This window comes from Linepithema humile, chromosome 4 (assembly GCF_040581485.1).
Source record: "Linepithema humile isolate Giens D197 chromosome 4, Lhum_UNIL_v1.0, whole genome shotgun sequence".
Lineage (NCBI taxonomy): Eukaryota > Metazoa > Arthropoda > Insecta > Hymenoptera > Formicidae > Linepithema > Linepithema humile.
The window spans coordinates 25731551-25757433 of NC_090131.1; the positions used below are offsets into that span (position 1 = coordinate 25731551).

General features: G+C 40.7%; 1 protein-coding gene across 7 annotated transcripts in view; it reads left to right on the top strand.

Moving 5' to 3' along the window:
* Positions 1-25883, top strand: part of LOC105672552 (mushroom body large-type Kenyon cell-specific protein 1-like) — a 169165-nt gene that overhangs the window by 132452 nt on the left and 10830 nt on the right. For 5 of the 7 annotated variants that reach the window (XM_067353919.1, XM_012367572.2, XM_012367571.2 and 2 more), the window contains 4 exons: positions 17200-18038; positions 18199-18510; positions 19186-19425; positions 19861-19940. In XM_067353919.1, the coding sequence (XP_067210020.1) occupies positions 17200-18038; positions 18199-18510; positions 19186-19425; positions 19861-19940 (1471 nt within the window). Of the gene's footprint in view, positions 1-17182; positions 18039-18198; positions 18511-19185; positions 19426-19860; positions 19941-25883 lie in introns of all 7 variants that reach the window. The other 2 variants (XM_012367573.2, XM_012367574.2) reach the window with 2 other exon arrangements.

The window sequence follows — 25883 nt, forward strand, 5'->3', positions numbered from 1 at the left end:
GTACGTCCGCGAAGTCGAAATGATCGCGTTAATCTCTGTGATGTTAAGAAAAGTGAAGGCCCATCTATCTCGCACGCTTGCTTTTCATTCATGCGAAACGTGGATTATGCGAGCATGCGCTTTGCCGCTGGATATCCGGTAATATTTCATTGTCTAGTAGAAGATTTATAGAGGGTATAGCTTTTATGAAAGATGTAATATTAATAGTTCTTAAGAGCTGGATGTATAAAGACCGTTAAAACACGATACCTTTCTCACGAGATCTGAAACTTGAACCAGTCGGAGCAGATAAGGCTGTGCGCAACGTCATTGCCGATTAGCTCGATTACTTCCCGTATCGTGCCGGGGAGGCATTACGAACGAAAACCGGACGCGAACGCGGGGAGCAATATATCTCGACGCACGTATCATCCCTTTTTCCATTGTTCCGCCGCATCCGCTCCGTTTCCCGAAAAAGGCTCGGCGCGGCAAGGCAAGGCAGGCGCAAGCAAGGGGGAGGCGGATGGGCGCAGTTACTGCTGATCGTTAAAAGGCGCATAAAAAAGGGAGAGGAGAAGGTGGTGGGTGGCCGGGGGTGGGTGGGGGCTGGGGGAGTTGAAGGGAGGTCAGAGGAAGCGGCGCGAGAAGTAACAATAAAAATTCGTCGGCGTTCGTGTTTCGTCGCCGCGGTAGGAACGGCGGGACTCGAGGGGGGAGGGCGAGAAGTGAGGAGTACGACGGGGGTTAAAGTGAGGCGAGAGAGAAGGCGCAAGAGAGGGCAAAGAGACAGAGAGGGAAAGGGGGGGTGGAGGGCGGTCGGGTGGTCGGTGGAGCAGGGTGCGTAATGAAACGATATTGAGTAGCCGTGGTAGGGAGGGTCGTTGCAAGAGGGTGGGGGTCGTCTTCAGCCCTCTCCGTCGATTGACCTCACTTCGACGAGGCGAGGGTGGGAGCGAGCCAGGGGCGGACTTTGGTAGGGCACTATCACGGTGGGGACTCACCGAGAGACTCCGCTGCTTCGCGAGTCGCGGGAGGAAGGGGACCGTTAAATTGACGAAAATGACACGGCACCTTCTCACCGTCCGTTTCCCTCCCGCTTATCCCTTTACTTCGTCTTTTCTCCCCCCCCCCCATCCCCCCATTTCGGCAAGTCGTGCGTTGGCGTTACGCCCGAAAACGCTCTCCTTGAGCAATCTCAAAGCGGCGTTAGGATGCTCGAAGGAAGAGTGGATAAAAATAAATCGCAACGCGCAGAAATCGAACTGGTATGTACGAATGTAATGTCCGAAAAGTCCTACGTCATCGTCGATGAGAAAAAGAGGTAGAAATCTAATTAAACGTTCAGTGTCGTACGCTTCAACCGCACACTCGCATAGTTAAAACTAAATTAAACGATACGTTCCGGAATCAAATTAAATGATATATTCCGATGTCGCATTATTAAAATATTATATACTGATAGAAGATGGCTACTCTGAAAATTAACAGTTAATTTTAATTGCGCTTTCGGCTGAAATGGCATAACTTCAGTAAATATTAAAGACTGGCGTACAGTATTTGTGCATGATTATTTTTGGATTTCTCTGTTTACAATTAAAAATATCAAGTGTGACATAAAATAGTGATTATTTTATATCTATAAATACTTTCATAAATTTCTCTTGTACTTTTAAAAGAATAGAGTTTCATTAAGCTTATACAAAATTTAAAGCAGTCGCAAGATTATTATGTTTTAAAGTTTTGTTTCGTACTACTTTCCAAATAAATCTCATATATTAATCTTGCGACTCATCGCGGCAATTAAATCGTTCCGCTTTGAAACTTTGCGCTTGCCTAACCGATTGCCTCAGCGCGACGAAAGAAAAGTTTCTCAATGGTCTACTATGCATCGAAGTGCGAAACGCCATTTTAAATAATAATCATCTGGACACGAGCGGCGAAGTGTTTCGAAAGTGGAAAATGGGTCAACGTCCGATACAATCAGATAACAGGGTATTAAGCGATTACATAGACTCTGGGGATAATTAGTGCGGCCGACTAGCTCGTTAACGAACAACGTTAGCGTTTAGCAGTCGCTGAATGGCGAAGCGAGCGCAAATAAAGTATGGACAAACCGATTGCCCTAATGAAGCTGAACGAAGGGCGCCTCGATTCGCTTCCTGGCCGTGTGTCCTAACTGATTAAAACGTGTTGCGATAAGCTGCGCGTCGATGAATTCGTCGTGTATTTATTTGACATTCATGGGCGTGCAGCCCGTCTCCCATCGTGTAGATGACGTCTCGTAACTCCAGTTCATAAATCAGTTACTTCGTTTCCCCGTGCCTCGTTCGCGTCCGAATGCGCCGCTGGGAGAGAGAAGCCCGCAATACGATAAAGCAATTTACAACTACTCCTGTGTTCTTCGCGCTCTCCCCTCCGCGCCAAGTTTCCCCTGTCATGCTGGAAGTTAGACGCTAATTTCGCGTAATTAACGCCTCTGGCTTTTAAATTATTTACGAGATAAATAATTTCGAGCGACTAAATTTACTATCGCCGTATCGTCAACTGTAAACTGCTACCAATTAAGAATCGAGGCGATCACAATGTTTCTCGAATGAATAAAAGCTACAATGGTGAATGTTAGAATTAATACCTGAGAGATACAATATCGGACAAGATTAAATGAATCGAAATCTGTACACTGATAATTTCCGCTCTTTTAACTCTTTCGGTGAAAAACTGAAGAGTTTTTATATTTAGTATCTTTTTAGGCGATAATATAAAAAGAATAGTATTTTTTTCTTTGATTCTAGTGCAACATTATTAATTAAATCAATATATTAATATTTAAATTAACTTTACTACAGAAATAGCAGTAGAAAAAAAAGGTACATTTTTTAAATTATAACTATAGAATTAAAATTTTAATCTTTTTTGCAAAACTAAAAGCGCAGCGTACCGTAAATCCTTTTCGTTTCTTCTTATTTTTTTTTATTTTCCACACCTGTCGGATAATACTAATAATAATAGGATAGAATGATTAAACCGCTCTCCGGACGTAGCGTAATTCATTCCGAATGATGAGGTGCGTTCCACACTCAATACGTTGTCCGTCACGATCCGCGAGCGGGCCGTTAGAATATCATTCGCATTCGCGGCGGTGGAGCGAAGCGGGGTTGAAAACATGGGAGCTAATCCAGTGACGGATGGCGGCGGTGATCTGTTGCGTTTTAATCGTTCCTCGTGCGTACGCCGCAAAATTTCATCCGCGCGAGGCTTCGCTTTATCATGCCAACCGAAATGCCGATATTCAACCGCCGCGGAGCTGCGCTCGCTCCTTCGCTCGTGCATGTGCGAGCGCGCGCGCGCGCGCGTGTGCGTACGCGTATATGTTGAAAAAGCGACATTGTGTGAGACCGGCACAGTTCTCTCTGTCTCTCCGTCTCTTTCCCCCGTCGCGTTTCACGCCGACTCACGTGCACACGTCGGCAATAGCATCTCTCTTCGCACCATGCGCTAACTGTTGCATTCTGCATGCATGCAAAGCTCTCTCATTTTTTTTTTCCTTTTTGCTTGCGCGCTTTTATCTTCTCTCTTGGCTTGTTTGCTTCTTTCTCTTATCGTCTCGCCTTCCTTACATCTCGCCTCTTCTGGCTGACCGTTACAACATTTTCGTTAGCTTGTTACCCTACACGGCATTCGTGCTATACAGGATGTGTAACGTAAGATAGAAATATGATGGTGCTTTCTTTCAGTCAATATGAAGGCCAAAAATTTTTCTATGCAAATACTTCTAATTTAATCTCTCGTCTATAAATTGTGAATTATCGTGTTAAAATAATATACATTTTTACGATGAAAAATTCTCGGAGTTGTTTCGATAATTTTATTTGAACATATTTTTGAATAATTTACTTGATTAAATTATTATCTGCAATGTGATATAACATTTTTTTTTATTACGATAATTAGAAAGTGAAACTATGCGTGATAATTCAGTTATTTTTATAAGTAAAATTTTTTCACTCTTAGAATGCAGTTCGCGTACAGTATTTTACATTCCGTACAGTATTTTCGTATTATTTCGTATATTATTTTTGTGAGACAAATTGAGAGCGACGTGTCCGAACTTTCTTGGCAGTTTTATCGGATGCATCCACTGGATATTGCAACTGCGAAGTAAGATAGATGAATAGGAATCGACCTGTTCTTCCGCCGATGTTCGTCACGGTCTGGTCCATCACTGTCGCTTCTTTGTCACTGACGAATCTACCGTGGCCCGTACGGTAATATTTTGCGACGCGACTCTTCTCGCGGTTGTAATACTAGACAGCGTAGAGCGATAAATGGGTCACCAGACAACGACTCCGCTGCCTCGTTTGGTGTCCGATTACCGCTTAGGCAGACGCCGACGACGACGAAAGTCTCGTTAAACGTGCACGATGTAGACGAAAAAGTTGAAGTGCCTCACTTTCGAAAGCTCGTGGTGCAAAAAAAACCGTCGATTAATCAGATTTGTCGCTGATTGAACGTTTTATTTTTATTTTAATGTTATCACCGCGTGCCTCGCGTTCTAAACTCGAGTCAAACCGGGGAATGTGCCACGACGATTATCGGATTGCGAGTCTGACAGTGTCGTGGTGTACGTTAAACACCACCGAGTTTCCTCGACCGGCTTCAAAGTGGTTGCGATGGTTCCGTGAATGTCGCACTGGAGGTATCTCTCCCTTCAAGTTTTCATACGCGCTCGTTGCCGCAAAGAATGGGAGTGGCCATTGTTGCAAAATGATTGCTAGTTGCGAGCTGTAGAATAATGAACGGCCGTAATTCTGAACAGTAATGATACTAAAACCGAGATATCCCGTGAGTGTGTTTGCGTAGGGTGTATTGGCTCAGGCTAAATCACAATTAAGATGATGACTATTATTTGTTCTAACGAACACTATTTTTCTCCTTTTTTCAAAGAGGTTTCAAAAATTTGGAACAGTAATAAAATTTTAAATTTCCTTTAAATATCTTTTATTTTATAACTGAAATACGCTCCAATATATCGATTTATGTATAAAGGCAAATTATCGAAGTCAGCTCGTTTTTTGTACCATTTCTGCATTTTTGTATTTATAGAATCGAATTTTATACATAGAGATAAAAAAAACTTCAGTTTCAAATGCTGGTAGCAAAATTCATAAAATTTATCTTATTTAAAAGTATTTATCCAATTTCAATATCGTATTATTAAATCGTTATTGCGTAGAGTAAAAAAGAATCAAACAAGTTTTTTTTCCAACATATCTCCTTGCGCGATTATACTGTTGCTAAGGGCTAACTTTAAATGATTCCCCAAAAATGATTAGCCAAGTCCTGACAAGTCACCGTCCGACCCTGTCTGCGTATGCACGATGTATGCACGATGTATGCACGATGTATGCACTGTATGCACTGTATGCACCGTATGCACTGTATGTACTGCATGCACACACCTTCACAACTGCCGTTGAAGAAAAGGAAGCGGCCCCTCGATATAGTGCATTGGCTGCCTCACGGCCGTTAGTAAGCCAGGGCTCTTTGGTGAGGGTAGGAGGAGGGGGAGGGGGACGCAGAGAATGGCTCTAAAAGATTCGGCAGCTGGTACCTCGCCCTCCCGTGTCTGAAAAACCCTTTGGCTGTATTTTCGTGAGCGCGTCGAACCTCTGCGACGAGAATGCACTCCGAAAAATTGTCACGATGTTACGATCGTCTAGTAATTACCAGCGTCGCATTGCCACGATCGCGTTGCGAGTGTCGTGATGTTCGCGGCGTCACGCGAAGACCGAGTCTTCTCATGCGGCGGGGGAATACCGAAGGGGGACGCGTCACGGTTTGGGAATTATCTTTTATTTCATAGAGCGCTAATTATACGCCCGGGCGATTACGATCTTATGCGGGAACGTGTAGGTGGCATGCGCTCGAAACGTGGCTCGTGACTGTCCCGTTAGTACTTTCATGCTCAAGGAGACGCGATCAACGGATCAGACAACGCCGACAACAATAAGTCTGCATGGGAACTCTCGTTTCGCGCAACTTACTATTCATCGCGGCTTATTTTTATCCCCGGTCCCAGATTGCGAGTTTTGATACACGACGAATTCATGCGAGCGCGCGCGATCGTCCTCGGTGAGCATCATCTCGAGACGTTAATGAGGCACGGCCGGGCAGGCACAGGCGTACCGTGCCTTCGCGAGAGATAGGCAATTGCTCTCGAGCCTTTCGACATCCACATCGTGTGCACCGTCGTCCTTCGCTCGCCTCGGAAACCACTAAGCGATCCCGCCAGGTGAATGGGATTCTCGCGATCATGCAACAAAGCGATGCAGATAACTTGCGCCTAAGCGCGGAAAGGGGGAGAGAGAGGGAAATGCCTATCTTTCTTTTTTCTTTTCCATCAAATCGCAACCGTCGCGTTTACCCGGTCGCCGTGAAACGAGGTCTGAAAGTAACAGCGATCTAGTTTTCCACGACAGCGTGCATTATGCAAACAGGAGTATCGTTAACGGAAACCCATTCGGCATCGTTCTGCTTTATCACATTATCGCTCGCGCGATGTTCATTTATCGATACAACAATTTTTGAATATTTCCATTGAATTAATAAGCGCGATTTTCGCATGTTATTATAACTGAATGTGATATGTTAAAAATTGATCGCATTAGAGATCATTATTATGCACACGTATATTCCATATTTATTTTATGTTATTATATAAATATGATATGTTTTTTATTAATAATAAATTCCATTCACAGAAAATTGAATAGAGAGAAAAATTTAACAGTTATTCCTTTTGTACGAGAAATCTTTTTATATAAATTACGGAGTTACGAGTAGCCGTCGGCGCGATACGCCGTCGAGACCCGAATCGGTGCTTTGCCTTTGAAGCGATACAATGGCGAGGAAATATTTCGGGTCTACCTGTACAATGTGGATCCGTAACGTGACGAACCGATGATGGGGGGAGGGGTGGTGGGGAGGAGTTCATTATCGCAATTACGATTCGATTACAGCGTCTGGGAGACGTTTTTGACGCGACCCAGTCTCAAGCGGGTTTCGGACAAAGGATAGCCTTGTGTACGCGCTCGTGAGAGTCCGACCGCGGCCCCACCACGGGCCGGAGGGACCGAGACGGGAAGGAGTGAGAAAAAGAGAGACGGAAAGTAATCATTTCCAGCCTTCTACTCTCGTCTAAACCGGATTGCCATTGGTTGGTCGAAATGGGCCGGCGATTAGAGAAGGCACCGCTGCGGTATAGCAGCTTAGGGACCGTGGCGAGCGGAGGGCCGTCGTCGGACCTCGCTGAAAATCGCGGCTCCTCTATTGGCTGACGGACCCCTCGAGGTCGTTCGATTTAGAATTGAGGAATGGTGCCGCTATATCCTCGGCGGAGAACGACCGTGGAAAGTGGCTGTATTTTCGAATCTTCGTCATTTTGATTACCGAGGCGAAAAGAACGTCAGCTCCGATGTTTTCCGTCGATTTGGACGGATCGCGAATGGTTTTATCATTCATTTCTTTGATTTGGCGCAAAATGTAACTATCGCGTGTAAATTTTAGTTACATGTGTAACGCAAAATGAATTATTTGTACTATTTGATTTATTAATACAACCTTTCTTTAGGTTATATTTGTGGCGTTTAATATTAGGAGATTATGAATTATTATCGTTAATGAATTATTTAATTCAAGTGTACATTATGTAATAATAACAATAGCGATAGTAACGGCTTACCGCAACGCATTTTGATCAAGGTTCTGCGTATATTAATATTTCAGCATTTAGTACAACACGCAATATAAATCAAAATGTATATTGTTAAAAAATGAAATTTACAAAAAGCAAATAAGAACTATGTGGAAAGTTATTTAGAAATAACTGCATACATCTGAAAATATAGCGTAAATAAGAAAATGCATTTGTTTATGTTAGTAAAAAGTAGCACTAATAAGCTAGTAGTTACTACAGTAATTATTTTATTTTAATAAAAGAATAAATATTGGATGTGAATTTTTATACGAGACGTGTCAAATACTTTGGACTTATCGTCTATGTTTTTTAGCTACTTTTTTTAAACAAGAATTTTATTTTTTTTAGTTTTGATATGTCATTCTTCTTCTTCGGATGCATTCTGTGCAATTAAATTAATTATGTTTATAATTATGTTGGTGGAATCTCGGCAAAGCATGCAGAGAGTATCTGTTATTTTATTCTTACAACGCATATATATATAACTCGAAAATCTGAAAAACATGACGCGATATCGTAGTCGCATTTAGCTCGCAAATGGCCAATCTACACGTACAGACTGATAATGATTTTATCCGTGGAACTGTTTCCCGGTGTAACGTCATTGCTTTAATCCCGGGCGTGGTCATCTGCCCTACTTCTTCGTCTTCTTAAATGGCACGAGAGATAAGATTGGTTCGGCACCTCCTGCTTGGAATTTTATCCGCGGGCCGCGCCTGCAGTCTAATTACTTCTGGATAGGAATCGATCAAGGCCTCGGACTTCGTCCGCCGAATGATTATACATATGTACGAGCTGGTGTAGATTCCTCAATGAAACAATCGCGGAAAACATGTAGATCAACTGCGTTGTTCTCTAGCTCGCCATCAAGGCACATTGGCTCGCTTGTTAGGAAAAGCACGCGTTAAGTAGATGCTAATAAGATGATAATTTTAATAGCATACCATTTTCACACACTATTGAGGATATACATGGAAATTTATTTATTTACTATAATATAATTTAACATTGGTGGTACTAAATACGTAAAAATAGAACCAGCAAAATTGCAAAAAGAAATAAATTTGCAAATTTTTACAGTAATAATATATTTACTGCTTTCAATACATTATTTCATAACACAGTATTTTCTGATAAAATATTCTCTATATAAAAATATGAATTTCGTTAAAAATTAATTATTTTGCGTTTTGGGAGAGAAGTATTTTGATAAAATATTATAGTATATTAAACTTTTTTGGGAATAAAAATTTAATTTATAATTTGCTTGGATCTCTCTGTTATATTTCGCTCGTTTATACACGAGCGATGATACGCGAGACAGTATTATCAATGCACACATGTAAGGAATCGTACATTTACAAATCGTCAACACAAGCTCCTACTTCACTTTATGAATTACGCACAGACGAAGCCAATTCGACGTTACGAAACAAAGGAGCATCTTTGCTTCAGATCAATGCTTGGAATTAGTTGAGCATCTGAGGCGATTTTCGTGATCGACTCCTTCTTTCCTCTTCTTACCGCGCGTGCCATAACGGGGCCAACCGAGCAGCCGAGGAACGGTGTTATTCAATTAATGAGTCCTTTTCCTGTAAGAACCCTGATTATTTAAATTTATTATTAAAAGTATTGTTTTTTTATTTTTATATTTATCATATTGAAATATCACGATAAGACGGATGACATGGAAATTTATTGTCATGATATTTTAATATAATAAATATAAAAATAGGAGGAACCATATTTTTAACAATAAATTTCAATAATTTTGCATAAATTGCAATCATCTTCAAATTTAAGTAATCAATATTCTTACAGAAAAAGAATTTACCCATTAATTAGATAGCTCCTAATGCTGGGCTGCGCTGGCCCATGTGGTGAAAAGAAGAAAGGAGACATCGACCACGGAAATCGTCTGAAATGTTCAACTAATTCTGAACACTGCTTTAAATCGATTATTAATCTCGCGATAATCTGATTACAATCATCGCGCTAATCATTGTGAGATAAGCGGCTTGCAAGTATCGTCACACGTATGATTTATTTCACGGGAAACACTGAATCGCGCGATTTTCCGCATAGTACAGCAAGTTTTGTGATTTCTCGATCACTTATAAATTTTACTTAGAAGTCATCGAAGTCGAGAAAATATGAAATGTAAATTTAATTCTTTGTTTCGTTATTTTAAGTTTTTACATTTTCATGATATTTTTTTTCCTGGTTGAAACCAGTTGTTTGGGAAAATTGAGATGCCAACGCGAATTTCTGCGACGAAAGGAAAAATATTTGTCGGACAATCGGCGAGCTGCGGCCAGATTTTCATGAGTCATTACGCAACCTTGAAGTTTGCACGCTCTGGCGCGACGATGACTTGGCCGATTCCTGCAGTCGCGATCGGGGCGTGCACATGGTGCAATTCCAAAGAAATTAGATTTTCTCGACACCTCCTCGTTAATGCGCAATAATAATTTTTTTGTGATTCACAAGATTGCAAACTCTTGGGTGTTGGCGGCAGTTATTGTTAGACTTATTATGCGAATTGAACATCCGAGCAAATACCGGGAACAGAAATAAGAGGATTGAAAATTAAACATGATTATTGAAGTACTCGAGTTCGAAATGTTAGAAATTATTCTCAATGAAAATATATGAGCAATGAATAATTAAATGTTATTAGTAACAGATTTGAAAATCACACACCGGTTGCGACAATGAGATTGTCGCAACCGGTTGACTTGAAATTTCATGTACATTTTAATCATTCATTTTGTCACCTCTATCGCATTGCGCATAGTTTGCATTTAATTTTAAACGGCTGATTATCACACTATCGATGAAACATTAATGTTCATTGTGGAGGTATGCCGTGTACGCTTTCTCCCCGCCGCTGTCTTGCATATCCTGAGTCTTAATTAATGCATCGCCTTTCGAGCACATTCATCGTCAATGCGTTATCGTAAATTTGCAGTGCGATAAGGAACTCGTCGATAAGCAATTAACACTTTGCTGCGAAAGCGCGCGTCGCAAGTCACTTGTTACGCGAGAAATTTGGTTAATTGATGCGAAATCTCGTAATATAGAAGGGATTGAATAAATCAACGTTACGTCCTTTCTGTGAAATGTGCGATCGATTGAAATTCGGTGCGATCGCATCGAGCTTAGGTCAAAAGGTCGACGGAGAATTACGTCAAGACACGTGGTATTAAGAATTACTGATGACGATATTTTTGTTTCATCAGCGATCGCTTTTTTGTATAGCAGATTCTCGGTCACTTGTTCTCTGTCCAAAAAAAAACATTTTTTAAAATATTTTCGCCGATACGTAGAGTATGACGAGAAAGTATCACAGAAATAATGTTATCGGATATTTCGCAACGACTCGCAATTGAAATCAGCAGTGAGTCATTGTAGCACGCAAACGCGAAAGCTCGTCCTCAAGTGTATTTATCGGGATGCATGTAAGAGTCACGGTGTCTTATTGCAACCTAAAACTTTACTGTCAAGGATGCGCTGGCGATATAAAGGCGCACGTATCTTCATCGATGTCAATCAAGTACAATTGTCATTCAAGCGGAAAAATTGTATTGAGCGAGGCAGTCTTTTGAATTTTGCAAATGGTTTTTTGTACATGTTTTCTATTGAACCAAATTATTCCGAGCGTATAACTTTTCTTTTCAATACATAGATTTTTTTGTTAAAAAATGCACGTGAAAAGCACATTCTACAAATTGGTCTGAATATAATGAATTATACAAGACTATTAATTTTTTTTATAATGACAAAAGCGAGTTATAAAAAATTAAATCAATTTATAACCAATTTGACTACAAATTCTCGATAAATAATAAATTTTTTTTACTGCTGTACAAATGTTACCAAATGGAGATTAAGACGCAAGTAGCTGCGGTATTAATTATTTTTGAAAATAACCATAAGGATGTAGGAACTCCACCTTAAGACCGCAGCGTTAAACTCGTCCCTGGCCGTAATATCCGACGTGCATTTTTCTGACAAGCATGCGCAAACCCACACATACGTACATACATACGCACGTGTCTTGCGGCGTGGATCCAGTTTGCGTTTCCGCAAAGCACATTATACCTATATTTGATAAGCTGCGTGGAAGTAGAGCGTTTAAATAATGGTCGCACACGTCGGCGATGGACTAGCGCGATGGGCGTCGCCATTCGTTCGAAACGTTCGACAAACAATAATAATTTATTCAGATGTTTTTCATGCGCGCTTCCAAGCGACCGCGTTAATTCGAGCAGGTCTCTCGCTATATATTTTCTGTATGCTCTTTTACATGCTCGTGTGCTTCTAAAAGAATCGATTCTAAAAATGTGAAATATGACAAAAAATTACATTAGCACATTTTCCAGTTTTATTTGATCGTGTGATTAAATTTAATTATTTCTCAATTTATAATAATTGCCTGAGATATAAAATATTCGATACTTATAAAAAACATGTAGAATTTTTATTAGTTTTCTCTGAAAATATCTATTTAATTTGCATAGATGTAATTACAAAGTACTTTAGAAATTTAACCGCGGTAGCTAAACTTAGAAATTAGATAGATCTGAGAAATGGATGTCGTCGGTTTAGGATTAACATTTCGTTTGCTCGGGCGTTCGTTGTATAATTGCGAGCTATCCAAGGTGATCAATGGTGTTCTCGTTCTTCACAAGGTAATTCGCGCTTATTCGTGAACTCGAGCGAAACCCGCGATATATCTTCCGCGATCACTATACTTTAGAGCAATTCCCGAAAATTGTGTGCGTTTCACACGGCAGACCGTTCATCTCTTCACACTGAAAGTCAATTCTACAACAACTTGTTCTAATTTTTTTATCATCTCCATTGGAGAACCGGTTAATATGCTAATGTCGTTACATATTAATCACCAATGTCGGCGAGTGTTCGATTGAAAACAAACTAATACCAATTGATAATAAATTTAAGTGACAAGGCTGCGGGCGACCTACAATCGAAAATATACTATGACTGCACAAATCCAGTTGTGTTAATTTTCTACGATAATATTAAGAATATTAATTATTAAAAATATTAGTAGAATCCGAATGATGTTTTGTACAATTATCTTGCACAATGATTATATTATGAAATAATTAGTTTGTGAAATAGAAATTAAAAATAAAAATTTTAAATTTATTTGGACAATAACTTTTTTTTAATGATTATTCTATTTATTAATATTTAATAATAATATTTTGAAATATACAGTTGTGCAGTTATCACTTTCTTCTATTATATACGTTGGACGTCGATACATGTAAATTGATAACACAATAATTATCGAGCGAAACGCATAATTAACAACTGAACTAATTAACGGCTGAAACGCATAAGACTCATTACGCTCGCGAAATTTCAAACGGCGCACGACGGATGCACTTTCGCGATCGAGTGACTTCGATTCCCGATTCGCACTCGGAGTTTGCTTAATACTCTCGTGACGATAGGTTATTTCGCAGATGCGAGTATTCTGCGTTTCGAAGAAAATAACACGATTAAACTAACTACGATACGCACCGTTGAGTTGGGCGATAATAATTGCGGCGTGCGAAATATGCTACGGAATAATTAGCTGTACGCGAATGTCCATTTGCGTGAGATAAACCGACCTTAGCGGACTTTAATTTAGAGAAAGAGCCTAATGTACTTTCGAAAATTGTTTTCGCAGTTATATTATTATTACGGATTGAGGCTTCTAACTACTTCATGCTGCACAAGTTCGCTGTTATCTGATGAATTAGATGTTGTAAAACAAAGATATTTATTCTCAATAATCTCCATATTTCAGCAGAATATCGTTTTAATTAGTAAAACCACATTTTATCCACATCTATAAAATTCAATCATTCGAATACAATTGCATGCGAATATTATGAGCAGAAAATTTTCGAAATTGCATTATAATTGAGTCACTTTTACAATTTATTCGTTTATTATAAATGATATTATTCTACGTAAATTTACATAGAAAATGTACCGACATCAGTTTTATTATTTTAAGCGTGCCAAATTTTTTCATGCTGTATTTTTCGATGGTTTTATCATATAAAACCATTGCTTTCCAAATTGATCCTAAATTAAGCAATGCAATATCACGTTTGCATTCCCTTGTTAATGAGATTTATATTTTTAAAACAACTTTTTATAAAAGCTTTACGTAATAGGAAAATGATATAGTCGAAAATAAATATTAATAAAATTGCGATTCTTGATAAAATTTTGATTATCCCGAAGTTTTTTTATTCTGTTCGCAAGTGTGTGCTAAATCTAATTAAAAGTTTTCCTCTTTTCGTCTTTAACATATATAGAATTATAATTATGAAATAATTTGTCAAAAATTCTAAATTATCTGACTGAAATAGTAATAGTATCGTTCATATGCTTGTTTCACACAACACATGTGCCGTAAAGCTCCGAAGTTTCGAGACTTATCAAATTGCACGCCGATGAACGGTCGCATCGATCCCAAGTGCAATTTAATTTACGAAATTCCCGTCGTTTCACAGAAACAAACGCGTTTCGCAGAAACGACGTGTCGTGGTTGACCCACGATCGACTTTTTGCGTTCCTAATGACAATCCCGCCGCATGGCAAACGACAAAATCAATTCAGCAGCGCGAAGGCAGGCGCCATGAAAAATCGTCGCCGGACTCGGTTCGCACGCGATATTTTTATACGTGTACACATGTACAAAAATATATTTGCCTCGCGAATGCGGAGGAAGCGCTCGCGCGTGCTCGCGCATCGCGCGGACACGGCGAAATGTATGCGCGCGGTGCATCATACACACGCGAGTACCGATTGGCGTGACGGTACGTTGCATTTGCGGCACGCGTGCCGTGATACCGGGTGTCCGCCGAGAAGCGCGGCTGATTGGCGCGTCCAAGCTGTAATTGGACGCCTGTTGTCGGTTCGCGTTTGATCGACGATAGAACGTGCGGAAAGAGCTCTTCGAGCGATAAAGGCCGGCGATTAGACCAGCAAATTCTGTTTTCTCTGAGTTTTACTTTGTCGCAGTAGTGTTGTAAAACAGTATAAAGAAGGTGCGATGAAACGTGTGTCACGTAGAATATTGAGAAGTTGAAAGAGAAAAATCAATTGTATGATATTGTAAGTTGAATGATTTAAATTATTTAGAGAGCAAGACTCTCGAACGTACTCGTCATCGTCCGGCGGCTTTATATTCTTTCAAACCCGATTGGAGCTTGACAGAAATGCATAAGTATTAGAAATTCCAAGTGTAATCCGGTTCAGACGAGAGAAAACGCAATATTAAATTTGATTATCGCAAATCAAATCATTTTCACGGTCTTCGATGACGAAATGTACGACAGAGCTTTTACTCAAATGAATATCGAATACTGTTTGCTAAATTAATGAACGAGCGAAAAACACAAGCTCGCGCTGGCGGGCATATTTCCGCGATGTTAAATATTTATTCAGGAAATTAACATCCGTCACAAATGCACACATATCGCATCGTACTATGGCGCGGCTCTGATAATTGTTTCGACTAGCATAAATATCATAATTTGTAAAATCCCGGTGATGATTTAACGCCGCATCCGTTGACGCTACGACGCTACAACGGCGTTGAAAATCTTTTCCACGGAGCCGACGGCGGCAGTTAGGCACGTCATGTCGGTGTGATAACAGTCAACTATTCGGCCTTTGGATAAGGAAGCGAAAAAATTGCGTTATCTCTGTCTGTATCGCGAACCATTCTGGGGAGTGAAACGGAATTCTAACTGGCGTAATACAGCCTGAGACACGAAACCTAATATCTTCGAAATGCATTCTTTTGCGAAGGGATTATATAAGAATAAGATAATTTATTAATACGATACGCGATCTTTTCAATATACTTATCCTCTCTATTAGAAGAAACGCTAATTGAAAAAGCCCTTCTCATTTTTTAGCGGCATCGATAAAGCTTTCGCGACAATCTAGTAATCACTCATAAATAACACAAAGAGTAGCAGAGCTCTATATTATATTTCCATATGTTTTAATTCGCACAGAGCGTCCGACAGTAATATGCACATATATTTGTCCAGAACGACGAAAAAAGGTCAATTAATTAGATTAACACGTTCCGTTCCCAGGCGCGTGCAATTAAATCCTCGAGCATTCTGAAAAGCTGCGATAAATCTCTGGTAAGTGAAAAATTCGCGCGTTCCAAATAACAAAAGGAAAAAGAGAGATAAAAAATGCCATTCTTCTCGCAAATGCGGTCTTTCTCCCCGCTTTGCTGCGCTGGATAGTGCAAGCCGTGTCCTTCGAAAACCACCATGTCCGGTTACTCAATCGCACGCGATCCGCATAATTTCGCCTGCAACTCGTTGGAAGAATTGCATCCGCATCTCCGCGCTGCGAACACATCCGCGTACTTTTCTGCGCAACTTTAATCATCTACTCCATCATTTCCTATGACAAACGAATTGGTCGGGCGCATACGGCGGCGGCGGCGGCGGCGGCGGCGGTGGCGGCGGCGCGCGCGCGCGCGCGTGCGTGAATTTGTGCAGCGAGCTAGATATCGTCATCCGCGGCAAATGCATTTCTCGTAACCCACGATTATGCAACCGCGATTATAAAACCGCGGGTCCACACTTCTTTTAGTGCGTACAACTACGATAGCGACAGTTTGTATTCAGAAAAGTGCGTCTCGATAAATTTATCGCTCAGCTCTCGATATATTGTATGTAGCACTAGATATATAATTATATTATTTAACGATTTAGAAATTATAGGTGGAAATTAAAAGTAGAAAAATTATTTAAATTTATATTATGCGTCGAGTGTGTTTATATTTGCTGTTCAATAATTAACTTATCACAGCGTTGGAAAAAACTTCTCAAACTTGAAATTTCAGATTTTCGAAAATGTTTCATCGGCCAGCTAATGAATACACCATAAGATATATAAAATATTAGCAAAGAGAGAATATTGACATTAAGAGCCGCAGTTGTTGGGCGCGCAAATAGTATTTACATAAGTCCAAATTTTATCCGAACAAATTAATTAGTCAATGACTGGACCTAAATTAAATTGATTGATTGACAGAGATTCTAATGAACAACGAATGGAAAAATTGAAAGAACAAAGAAAAATATAGATGAGAAAAATATCAGGTGGTTCTTAAGTATCAGTATTCTTGCGCAAATCCTACAGAGCCTGTTTTACTAAAAAACTAATAAAATGTTATTTATCATTATTTAGTACGTTTAATGTTGACAATGACGTGTCAATATGTTTAGATTCCTTCGTTTGATCATCGAGAGATTATCGATCCGAAATCGATCCCACAAGCATGTGAGCTAATATTGCACGCCTGTTTATCTTGCTGAAAGCAGCACTTTCACACACAGGTCCCGGATGACCGGTGCACATCATTGTTTGATGTAGTTGCGGTGGTGTCGCAGGTCTGGAACGGGTAGCGGAGGAGTTGATGGGCCGTAGGAGATGGAAGCATTACCAGGACACCCTGTACAGCGGCACCCGCAGCAGCGAATCAGCGACGGCACAGCCCCACCATCGGCTCTACCCGGCGTTGTCGTCGTCCTGCAATCCGATACCCGGGAGCCTGGACCAGATTGGGCCGCAGCTGCATCATCCGGTACCCTCGTCGTTGCCCCCGTCGGCGGTGGCGTCGACGGTGCTGACGACGGCAACGACAACGACGACGACGACGGCGGCGACGACGCTCGCAACCGGCGTTGTGAAGCAGGAGAGTCTGCAGAGGCATCACCTGCAAAATCACCATCATCTGCAAACGTCGGATCATCATCCGCAGCCGGAGGATTCGCGCCGTCTGAGGCCGGGCGAGATCAAGGTCGAGGCCGCCGACGAGGAGCCCGCGGACGGTGTCGCGCGGGAGGACACCTCGGCGAGAACGGCGGATACGGCGACGTCGGCGACGACGACAACAGCGGCGACGACGACGACGACGACGACGGCGACGACGACGACGACCATCGGTGTTGCAACGACCACATCGTCAACGACAACGGCGACCGGCACAACGACGATAGCGACGAGACGGCGACGTGGACGCCGGCAGAACGACGGGGAGGACGCCGACGGGGAGGAGGACGGCGACGAGAACGACGACGAGACGGGACGGAGTCAGAACGAGGCGGAGAAACGGCTCAAGCTCGACGAGGACGCCGACAGGTCGGCGGCCAGCCCTCTCAGAACGGAAAACGATCGTGCGACTCGGGATCATCCGACTGCCAACGCTACCGACACGGAAGGGACCAAGGTCGGTATAAATCTCTTCTATAGAATAATGGTTTTTTTTCTACAGCGAAGGAATAATTGAATTTATTTACTTGAAATAATGAAAAATTTTATAATAATTTATAAAAAATTGAAGCCGTCGCACTCGTGTTTCTTCATTTTTCGTTTCCTTTTCCGTTTAGGAACGAGCGGAGGAAATCACGTTGGAGCGGGCACCGGTAACGCAGGGCTTATTGAGGGTAAAGAAAGAGGAGGAACTGCAGGAGGTGCCGGGTTCTGGCGGCGGTACGACGATATTGACGACGCCGGCGACGGAATCGGAAGGGACCAGGTCGGGGCTACTATGCCGCGAGGGGAACGCGACCGCGACGAGTGCCGCGGCGCCGTTTCTCCTTGGAAGACGCAGGAGCCCGCCGCCGGAGGACTGGAAACCGCTCGACAAGTGTTACTTCTGCCTGGACGGCAAGCTACCCCACGACGACCAGGCGCCCCTTGTAAGTATCTGATCGGTGCGAGTCGCGCATGACTTGAGCATCGATTCTGTCCTTCATCACTGATCTTGCATAGAGATTATCCTCGAATACTGTGGTCGAATAAACAAATAAATAAATAAAGTAACATTTCTCTGGAAAATTTGGATCCGAAACCTACATCGCAAGAGAAATGCGATTGGATCTACTTGGATGAGATATAACTTCGGTTGACTCGACGATAATCTTGTCGATAGTTTACTGAGACGTAGATCACACTAATATCTGCTCGTTTTGCCTTGTCACTTATGCAATCCCGTCATCGGAATCTTGTTTCACCCTCGTTTCATACACCTGTTGTGCCTCTGCGAGCGCGACTCAAGTCTGACCTAGCCTTTTGCCGCTTTTGATTAAGTCGAGCGTACTTGGGCGCCGACCGCCACACCGCCAACCTCTCTCTCAGCTTTGATCACTTTGACGCGTCCATAAAAGATTCACGAGGACTCGCGAAGACTTCGGTGCGCCTTTTGAAAGATGAATTCGATCAGAATTCGATCCCGTTGCACCGCGTTTCCTCGCGGATCCTCACTCTCTCCCCCTGGTATCCTTTTCGCCGTCCTACCAATCCAGCCAGCCGTCCTTTTCGCCGGAACGGCGAATCGCGCGAGCCGGGATGACACGTATCTCCGCGTTGTGCAGAGTCCGCAGAGCGACAGTAGCAGCAGCTCGCGATCGGCGGAGTCACCGATGTCGGTCCAGGTGGACCCGATGGCGGCATCCATGGTCGCTGCCGCCCTCAGCGGCACTTACCCCACTTTGCTGCCTCAATGGTGCTTACCGCCGAGGGAGGCGCCCCTCGTTGGGGTGCAGGCCCATCAGGACAGCTCCGCGGCAGCCGATCAACCGCTCGATCTTTCGGCCAAACCCAGAAATTCTCAGGTAAGTCTGAGACCGCTCTCGTTTTATCGCGTGTGCAAATACGCACTCTTTCTCGATTTTTCTCTCATCGTTTTTCTGTTTCACAATGCTCACTCAAATCATTTCTCGGATATTTATTTCACGATTCGCAAGTCATTCGATGAAAGATCGTGCAACGGTGAATAATAGACGAATTATCGATTACGCATACTATTTAACGGATCATTACGATACAGTCATCTCATTTTCATGAAGATCGCTGTTTCATATACTGCTGGATAATATAATTCCTCTCACAGTGTTTTATTAACGCTTGTCAGTCGTGTAATTAAGTGACTAATGCTGACGTCTAAGTAACTAAGCCGTATGCTTCCGTATAATATGAATTATTTATTTATTTGTTTACGTCCCTTGATCCTTCCTTATATTAATATCATAATCTATTCGTTTGTTCAGGACAACAACATATCTCTACTGGAGCAACAGAAAATACCTCTGAGGATGCCGACAGGCATCGATCCCAAGAGTATCCTCAAGTAAGTAAATTTTTAATATTTCTTCAATAGCGAAACGATATAGGAAATTCCTTATTCATTGATTTAAACATAAAATACAGCGTGAATAAAATTCAAACGAACAAAAATTATTTACAAAGCAAATAGCCGCGAACAGAAGTGAAAGTTAGAATTCCGATAACTAATTTTTATGTAAAAATTATATTTTTATTTAAATTTTTTAATTAATATATATATATATTTCGTAAACCACGCCATAAATTTTATTATTTTCCGATAAATAACCTGTTATTAAAATATTCTAAAAAAATATGGAAAATATTGATCTATGCTTTTTAGTTTATTCTTCTTTGTTACCAAATTTAGAAACACAATGTGAAACAAAAACGCTACAATAATTAGAATCTAAACTCTCTAAACTGCATATTAAAAATAAAAAGGGAGAAAAATTTGGGTAGAAAAGAAAAAAAAACGAAGGCAAAACCGTACGAATATTCGGGTTCGACGAGAGAGTGTGTCCTCCTCGACGCGCTTGGAAAATCGTCGCGCGCCAACAACAGCGCGTCGTTTCTGCGTTATCGCACAACTCTCGCTTTACACCTCGAGGCGAGCCGCTGATACGAATATGCATTCCGTACGAATGGGGGAAAAAAAGAATACGACCCGCGATCGCATTCCGTAGCGAACATTCCTCGTGATCGAGTGGCCGTTTAAGCCGGCCGGGAGCGCGTTTCGATAAGGCGTCGATTAAAACGCCGTCGGCAAACGACTTTCGAAAATCGCGAAACTGACAGCCAGTCGATCCGGAATACCGTCGCAATTAGGTGCCAATCACGCGACCGGGCATAACCGTGATTTATCTCCCTCGTAAAGACGTCATAACGCGACAACAGCGGTGGGGAATCGTATCGTTCGAACGACACTCGTTCGGCCCGATCAAATTCGCGTTTGTGCGCTGCATTTTCGGACGTGTGCGGAGGAATGTACGGAATAAATTTGGTAATTGATGACATAACTGAAATCTACGAGATTCTTCTTGCCACGAGATTAATCGGTTCGTTCGTCCAATCAGTTTTTCAGATTGCATTTTTTGTTATTCATAATTAACGGAATTATTTCCAGTCATCTCTTTTTGTAATAAAAAATCATACATTTGCCGAATGCACCACTGATTGTTAAACAACTTTGTGCTGCATTGCGTGTACGTGAACAATTTAAAAGTCTCCGTATGCATTATATTTACAGTAAAAGGTAAACAGGGTTATAGATAAAGAGCCATTGTTATCAGAATCTATGATCGCGGCGAAGCTCAAGTTCGCTGGTTGAACTTGGAAGTGCGCGCTCCATTGCATGGAACTTAATAACGGTATTGCGAATCTTTGACGATTATCTTAGACATGTTCTAATCTCACAGTTATAGACTCTGAGTAAGTTCTAAGTAAGATAACAGCACTAGGATTAATATCGATACAAAGACGTGGAAACATGCGACATTTTAAACTTTCCGAATCAACGATATTTAATTAAAAATTTACAAAACCCGTTTCTCCTATTGATTTGTACAAAACTAGCTTCATGTTTAAAACAAAAATTTTAATTATAAGTATAATCGAATTCTCGTCTATCGTGAATGGACTCTCAATTTTCCGCGCGGTTGCGATATTTTTCTCGCGATTCTGGGCTATCAAGCGTACGGTGAAATGACGATAATTCCAATAGCTTGAAAAGAACTTGTGCACATCGGGACAAACAACGTCGCATTAGATATCCGACGCTACGTCCACGAACCGTCAATTTGTATTTATACTACAGTAGCTTGAAAAGGTGACTGCTAACTCGCCGACTGATAAGTCATCTGCTTGCAAGAAACTCATATTTCGCTCGTTATATTGAATCATGTCATCGCGTGTCAATTTTATTCACATGTATAGTAATCTTGTCAATATTACAGTAAATGGAAAGAGATGTTGTATTTCAAAATATGATAATTTATCACATTTCATCTCCGCAGATTGTGTGTGGCGGTTTTTCGAAAATGGATTTAGGAAAGATTTAATTGGATTTAGTAGACAAATATAATTTATTTTCCGATTTTAAGAATTTTATTGCTTTAATTTTGAATAAATATTTAATTATAAGAAAATAAGTGGCTCCATAATTTATGTCAAATAATATTGCACTTATCATTATCAAGAATGTTGAAAATTGATAATTTACTGCAAATTGCAATTACTTTGTGAAATATGACATTCAAAAGTTTGTAAAAGTTTTTTGTAAAAAAATTTCAACAGTATTTTCTTCACGTAAAAAGAACATCCTGACTTTCAATTAAACGTTGTTCGACGGGTCGCTTATTGCATGGTTCCCATCCATAAATGCTTAATGTATCGCGCTACAGTTTTAAACTGCACGAAAAAATTTCGTTGTACGATCGCGGTAAACAGTCAGTACCCTCGAAACCGTAATAATACCGAGTTGCTTGAACTTTTCAACCCTTTGAGCTTTAAACTGCTATACGTCTGCGGTACGTACCTCGATAAATATTTAAGCAGTGCGTTTCACAGAATCGATGCAACTCGGTTGCGGTCTCGAATACAAAACATGATAGAATAAATTTCGTAAATTTATCCGCACGTCGGAATAAATGACAATAAAGGAGGAAGAGTTTTACACATATTTCATTCCGCCTTTCTATTATGAGAAAGTTATCGGATGGATTAATTATGATAATTTTGTATTTATATATCGATTCTCTTCCGCGTACGATTCGTGACAAAATTTCTAGAGAAATTTGACAACGGGTGAATATTGAAAGAATCTTGGATTTTTTAAATTTTTGTGAATTATTCAAGTCTAATTTTTTTGATCACATTAGTGTATATCAGATTCATGAAAGTTGTACGCGTTTTAATAATCGACGAGAGTATAAATTTAATTTGTGTTTCCAAAAGTTAAATTCCTTCAACTACTGGTAATTAGCGAACGTCGTGGTCAACTTTTATTTTTGTTGCGTAATTTATGAAAAATGATCGCCGGGCGAATTGTGCGAACAGAAGAGTGTCAGATCATCGTGCAGAAACATCGAAGGCGTACATTGCCCCTGTGTTTTTGCTGTTTTCCCCTACGGAACATTTTGCGCGTCAAATTTTTATCATTGTCTATAATTAGTCCACCGTAATCTGCACCTCCTGATATATCGAAGACGCGGTGTGTCGCGGCGCGTTGCAAGGAGTGTGAAGAGAGACCAGAACTCGAAGTGAGAATGATAAAGAACGAAGGAGAGAGCATAGCATAGGGTACGAACGAGCGAAGAGGGACGCGGGAGGGAGAAAAGATTGAAGGGGGAAAGAAAAGAAAAAGCCGAGAGAAGTTCGCGCTAACGCATGCGCGACGGCGTAATTAGCGATAAGATAGGACCGCGAACGAAACGGAGGCGAAATTAAAACCTAATTTAGAGCACGCATATCTCGGCTTTTGCGTTGATATTTAATGACTGGACCGAGCGGAACTAATGAAGCGGATTTAAAGTTGTATTGCAACAATAAATACATACATAAAAAACGGAATCAGCGCGATTTAAATAATTAATTATGCAAAAAATTGTCGTTTCTGGAGATAATTATGATCTTTAAAAGAGACGCAAATCGATCGGACGTAAAGAGTGCCTTTGCCGCGGTATGTCGCAAGCAAAATTGGACGTACAGTTCACACATGCGTGTTCTCAATACTGAAAACTAGGCGAGCCGCAATAAAACCAGACAGGGATATTGAAGTAAAACCGGTTCGTAGAAGGCTTTGGAGAAGGTTTGCCAAAGAGCCAGCGCTGTGAAGGACAAGATTACGACTATCTGGTTCGCGATTGCGTGTGGCTTGTAATTTATGCGAGAATTTGCCGAACCATCCAGTTCGATCATGAAACTACGTCTTCCGGCATTGTTTGTAAACAGATTGATTGAAGATGCTTGTATGTGTTTTAACATTAATTGATGCCGACTTCGCTAAAGATTTCTTATTGTGCTTTCGATAATTTTACGAATACATTATTGCTAGTAGATATTTTGTTCTTATAAACTCTGATAAATATTTATCTCCTGCGGTTAAATATGCATTATCACGTCGTTTTATTTAGCGAATGTATACCGTTTTCTTTAAAATTATATGACATTGCTCGAGGAACGTTGAATCTGAGACGCGCATGGACTGTGCGTCGACCGAATTTTTCATGCCGTCGGACGTAGCGCGTATTGTCGCGTAAAACCGCAGACAAGTCGACAAACAAAAATCGCAGATAAATCAGCGCCGGTCGATGACTGACGTAGCGGGACCTATCCGGGAGACCAACGTCGGACGAAATGCACTTTTATCAGCGTCAACAGCGGCGCAGGTCGACGAACTTGCCAGAGGGCTCCTCGGTGCATATGCAAGCGGGGGTGGGACGATGAAGGGGGGGTACAAAGCTCACGATGATTTCTTACGCCTAATCTTATCGTTGCACTCTGTGACAAATTACACCGGTCCGATACTCATCGCCTTCGTGCTAACATCGAGTTTTTCTTTTATGCGAGTACAAATTATTGCCTTTGCGCCGAAATTTTTCACTCTTTTTTTTTACTTATTTAACGCGGACTGAAATAACATATTTTATTATTATTAGAAGGATTAAGAAAATTAATTATTAAATTGTACTCCAAAAAATAGTACCAGAAATTATTTCTTGATTACCGGTAGTACTTTTAGATTTTAGATTTTTTTAATAAAGAAATTTAATAATGAATTATTCATTATTATACATATTGGCGTTTAAAATATATTATGCTCTCTAAACAAAAATAGTTTTATTAGTTTAATATTAGACAACTGTTAAATCTTATTTTTATCTTTTTTTTTTTTAAGTCTGGAAGCGCTTTGATAAAGAAAAATAGTAAATGCTGTATAATAATATCTATTTTTGTAAGAAAGAAAATACTAAATGCAGAAGTTTGACGTCACAGACACAGACGTCATAGATGCTTTAGAAATAATTTGTTTCGACGAAATTATTGTTTCGTAAATATAAAACATGTTTTAGTAATGTACAGCGTGTTCAGAATTGCGACATAAAAGTGTATGATTGCGGCAAAAAAAATTTCGACAAACAAGTATTAAAATTATTAATATATGTATGTCTTCCGGCAATATCAAGACGATGATGTGCGTTGTTTTTCATCTTGATGTAAATCTTGTTTATCTGACATGAATAAATTACGCATTTAAAGAGACGTGAAGTGCTTGAATATATAACATTTTTCTCGGCCGTAAATTAATTAGGTAGCAATGCGCGAGATTATTAAGTTAACAGATTTTTCAAATTGTTCGTTGAAAAGACGCGATTTACACGATTCAATGTCTTCGAGCTATAAGATCAAAGTTATACGGATTTGTGATTTACCGTGGACATCAAACACGTGCGACCGACGGAACGGCCACGTGGCCGTTTAATACGGATCACCTCTCGAGTTGGCCCAAGAGACGCGAACACACGTGAGCTGGCATTGCGAGAAGCGATGGATAATCTGACTTTGTTATGCGGTCCGGTTTGAGCGAGTATCGATCGCGTCTATTGGCCGACCAATTGTTAAACCACGGTCTCTTGGTTACCTGCTTACGACAATGTTTGCGGCGAGATTCAACGCAGGCTATGTTTCAATTAGTATCCGTTTGTTTCGCGATAATTTTAAAGTAAATGTAAATGAAAGCTTTTAGAGAAATATTGTATTGCGTTTTATCAAGGTAGATAAAAAACAATTTTCGAGTTATTTTGTTCGTAATATCGATGTTCTCGAGTAGTGGTTGTTTTTTAATGTCTTGTTCATTTCTTTCTGTTCACATGCGGATTTTGAAACCAGAATTAATTCTTTGACGTTAGTATATATGACAAATAAACGAGATCTGTTATGATGATTGACGGATACTTATAGAAGCTGT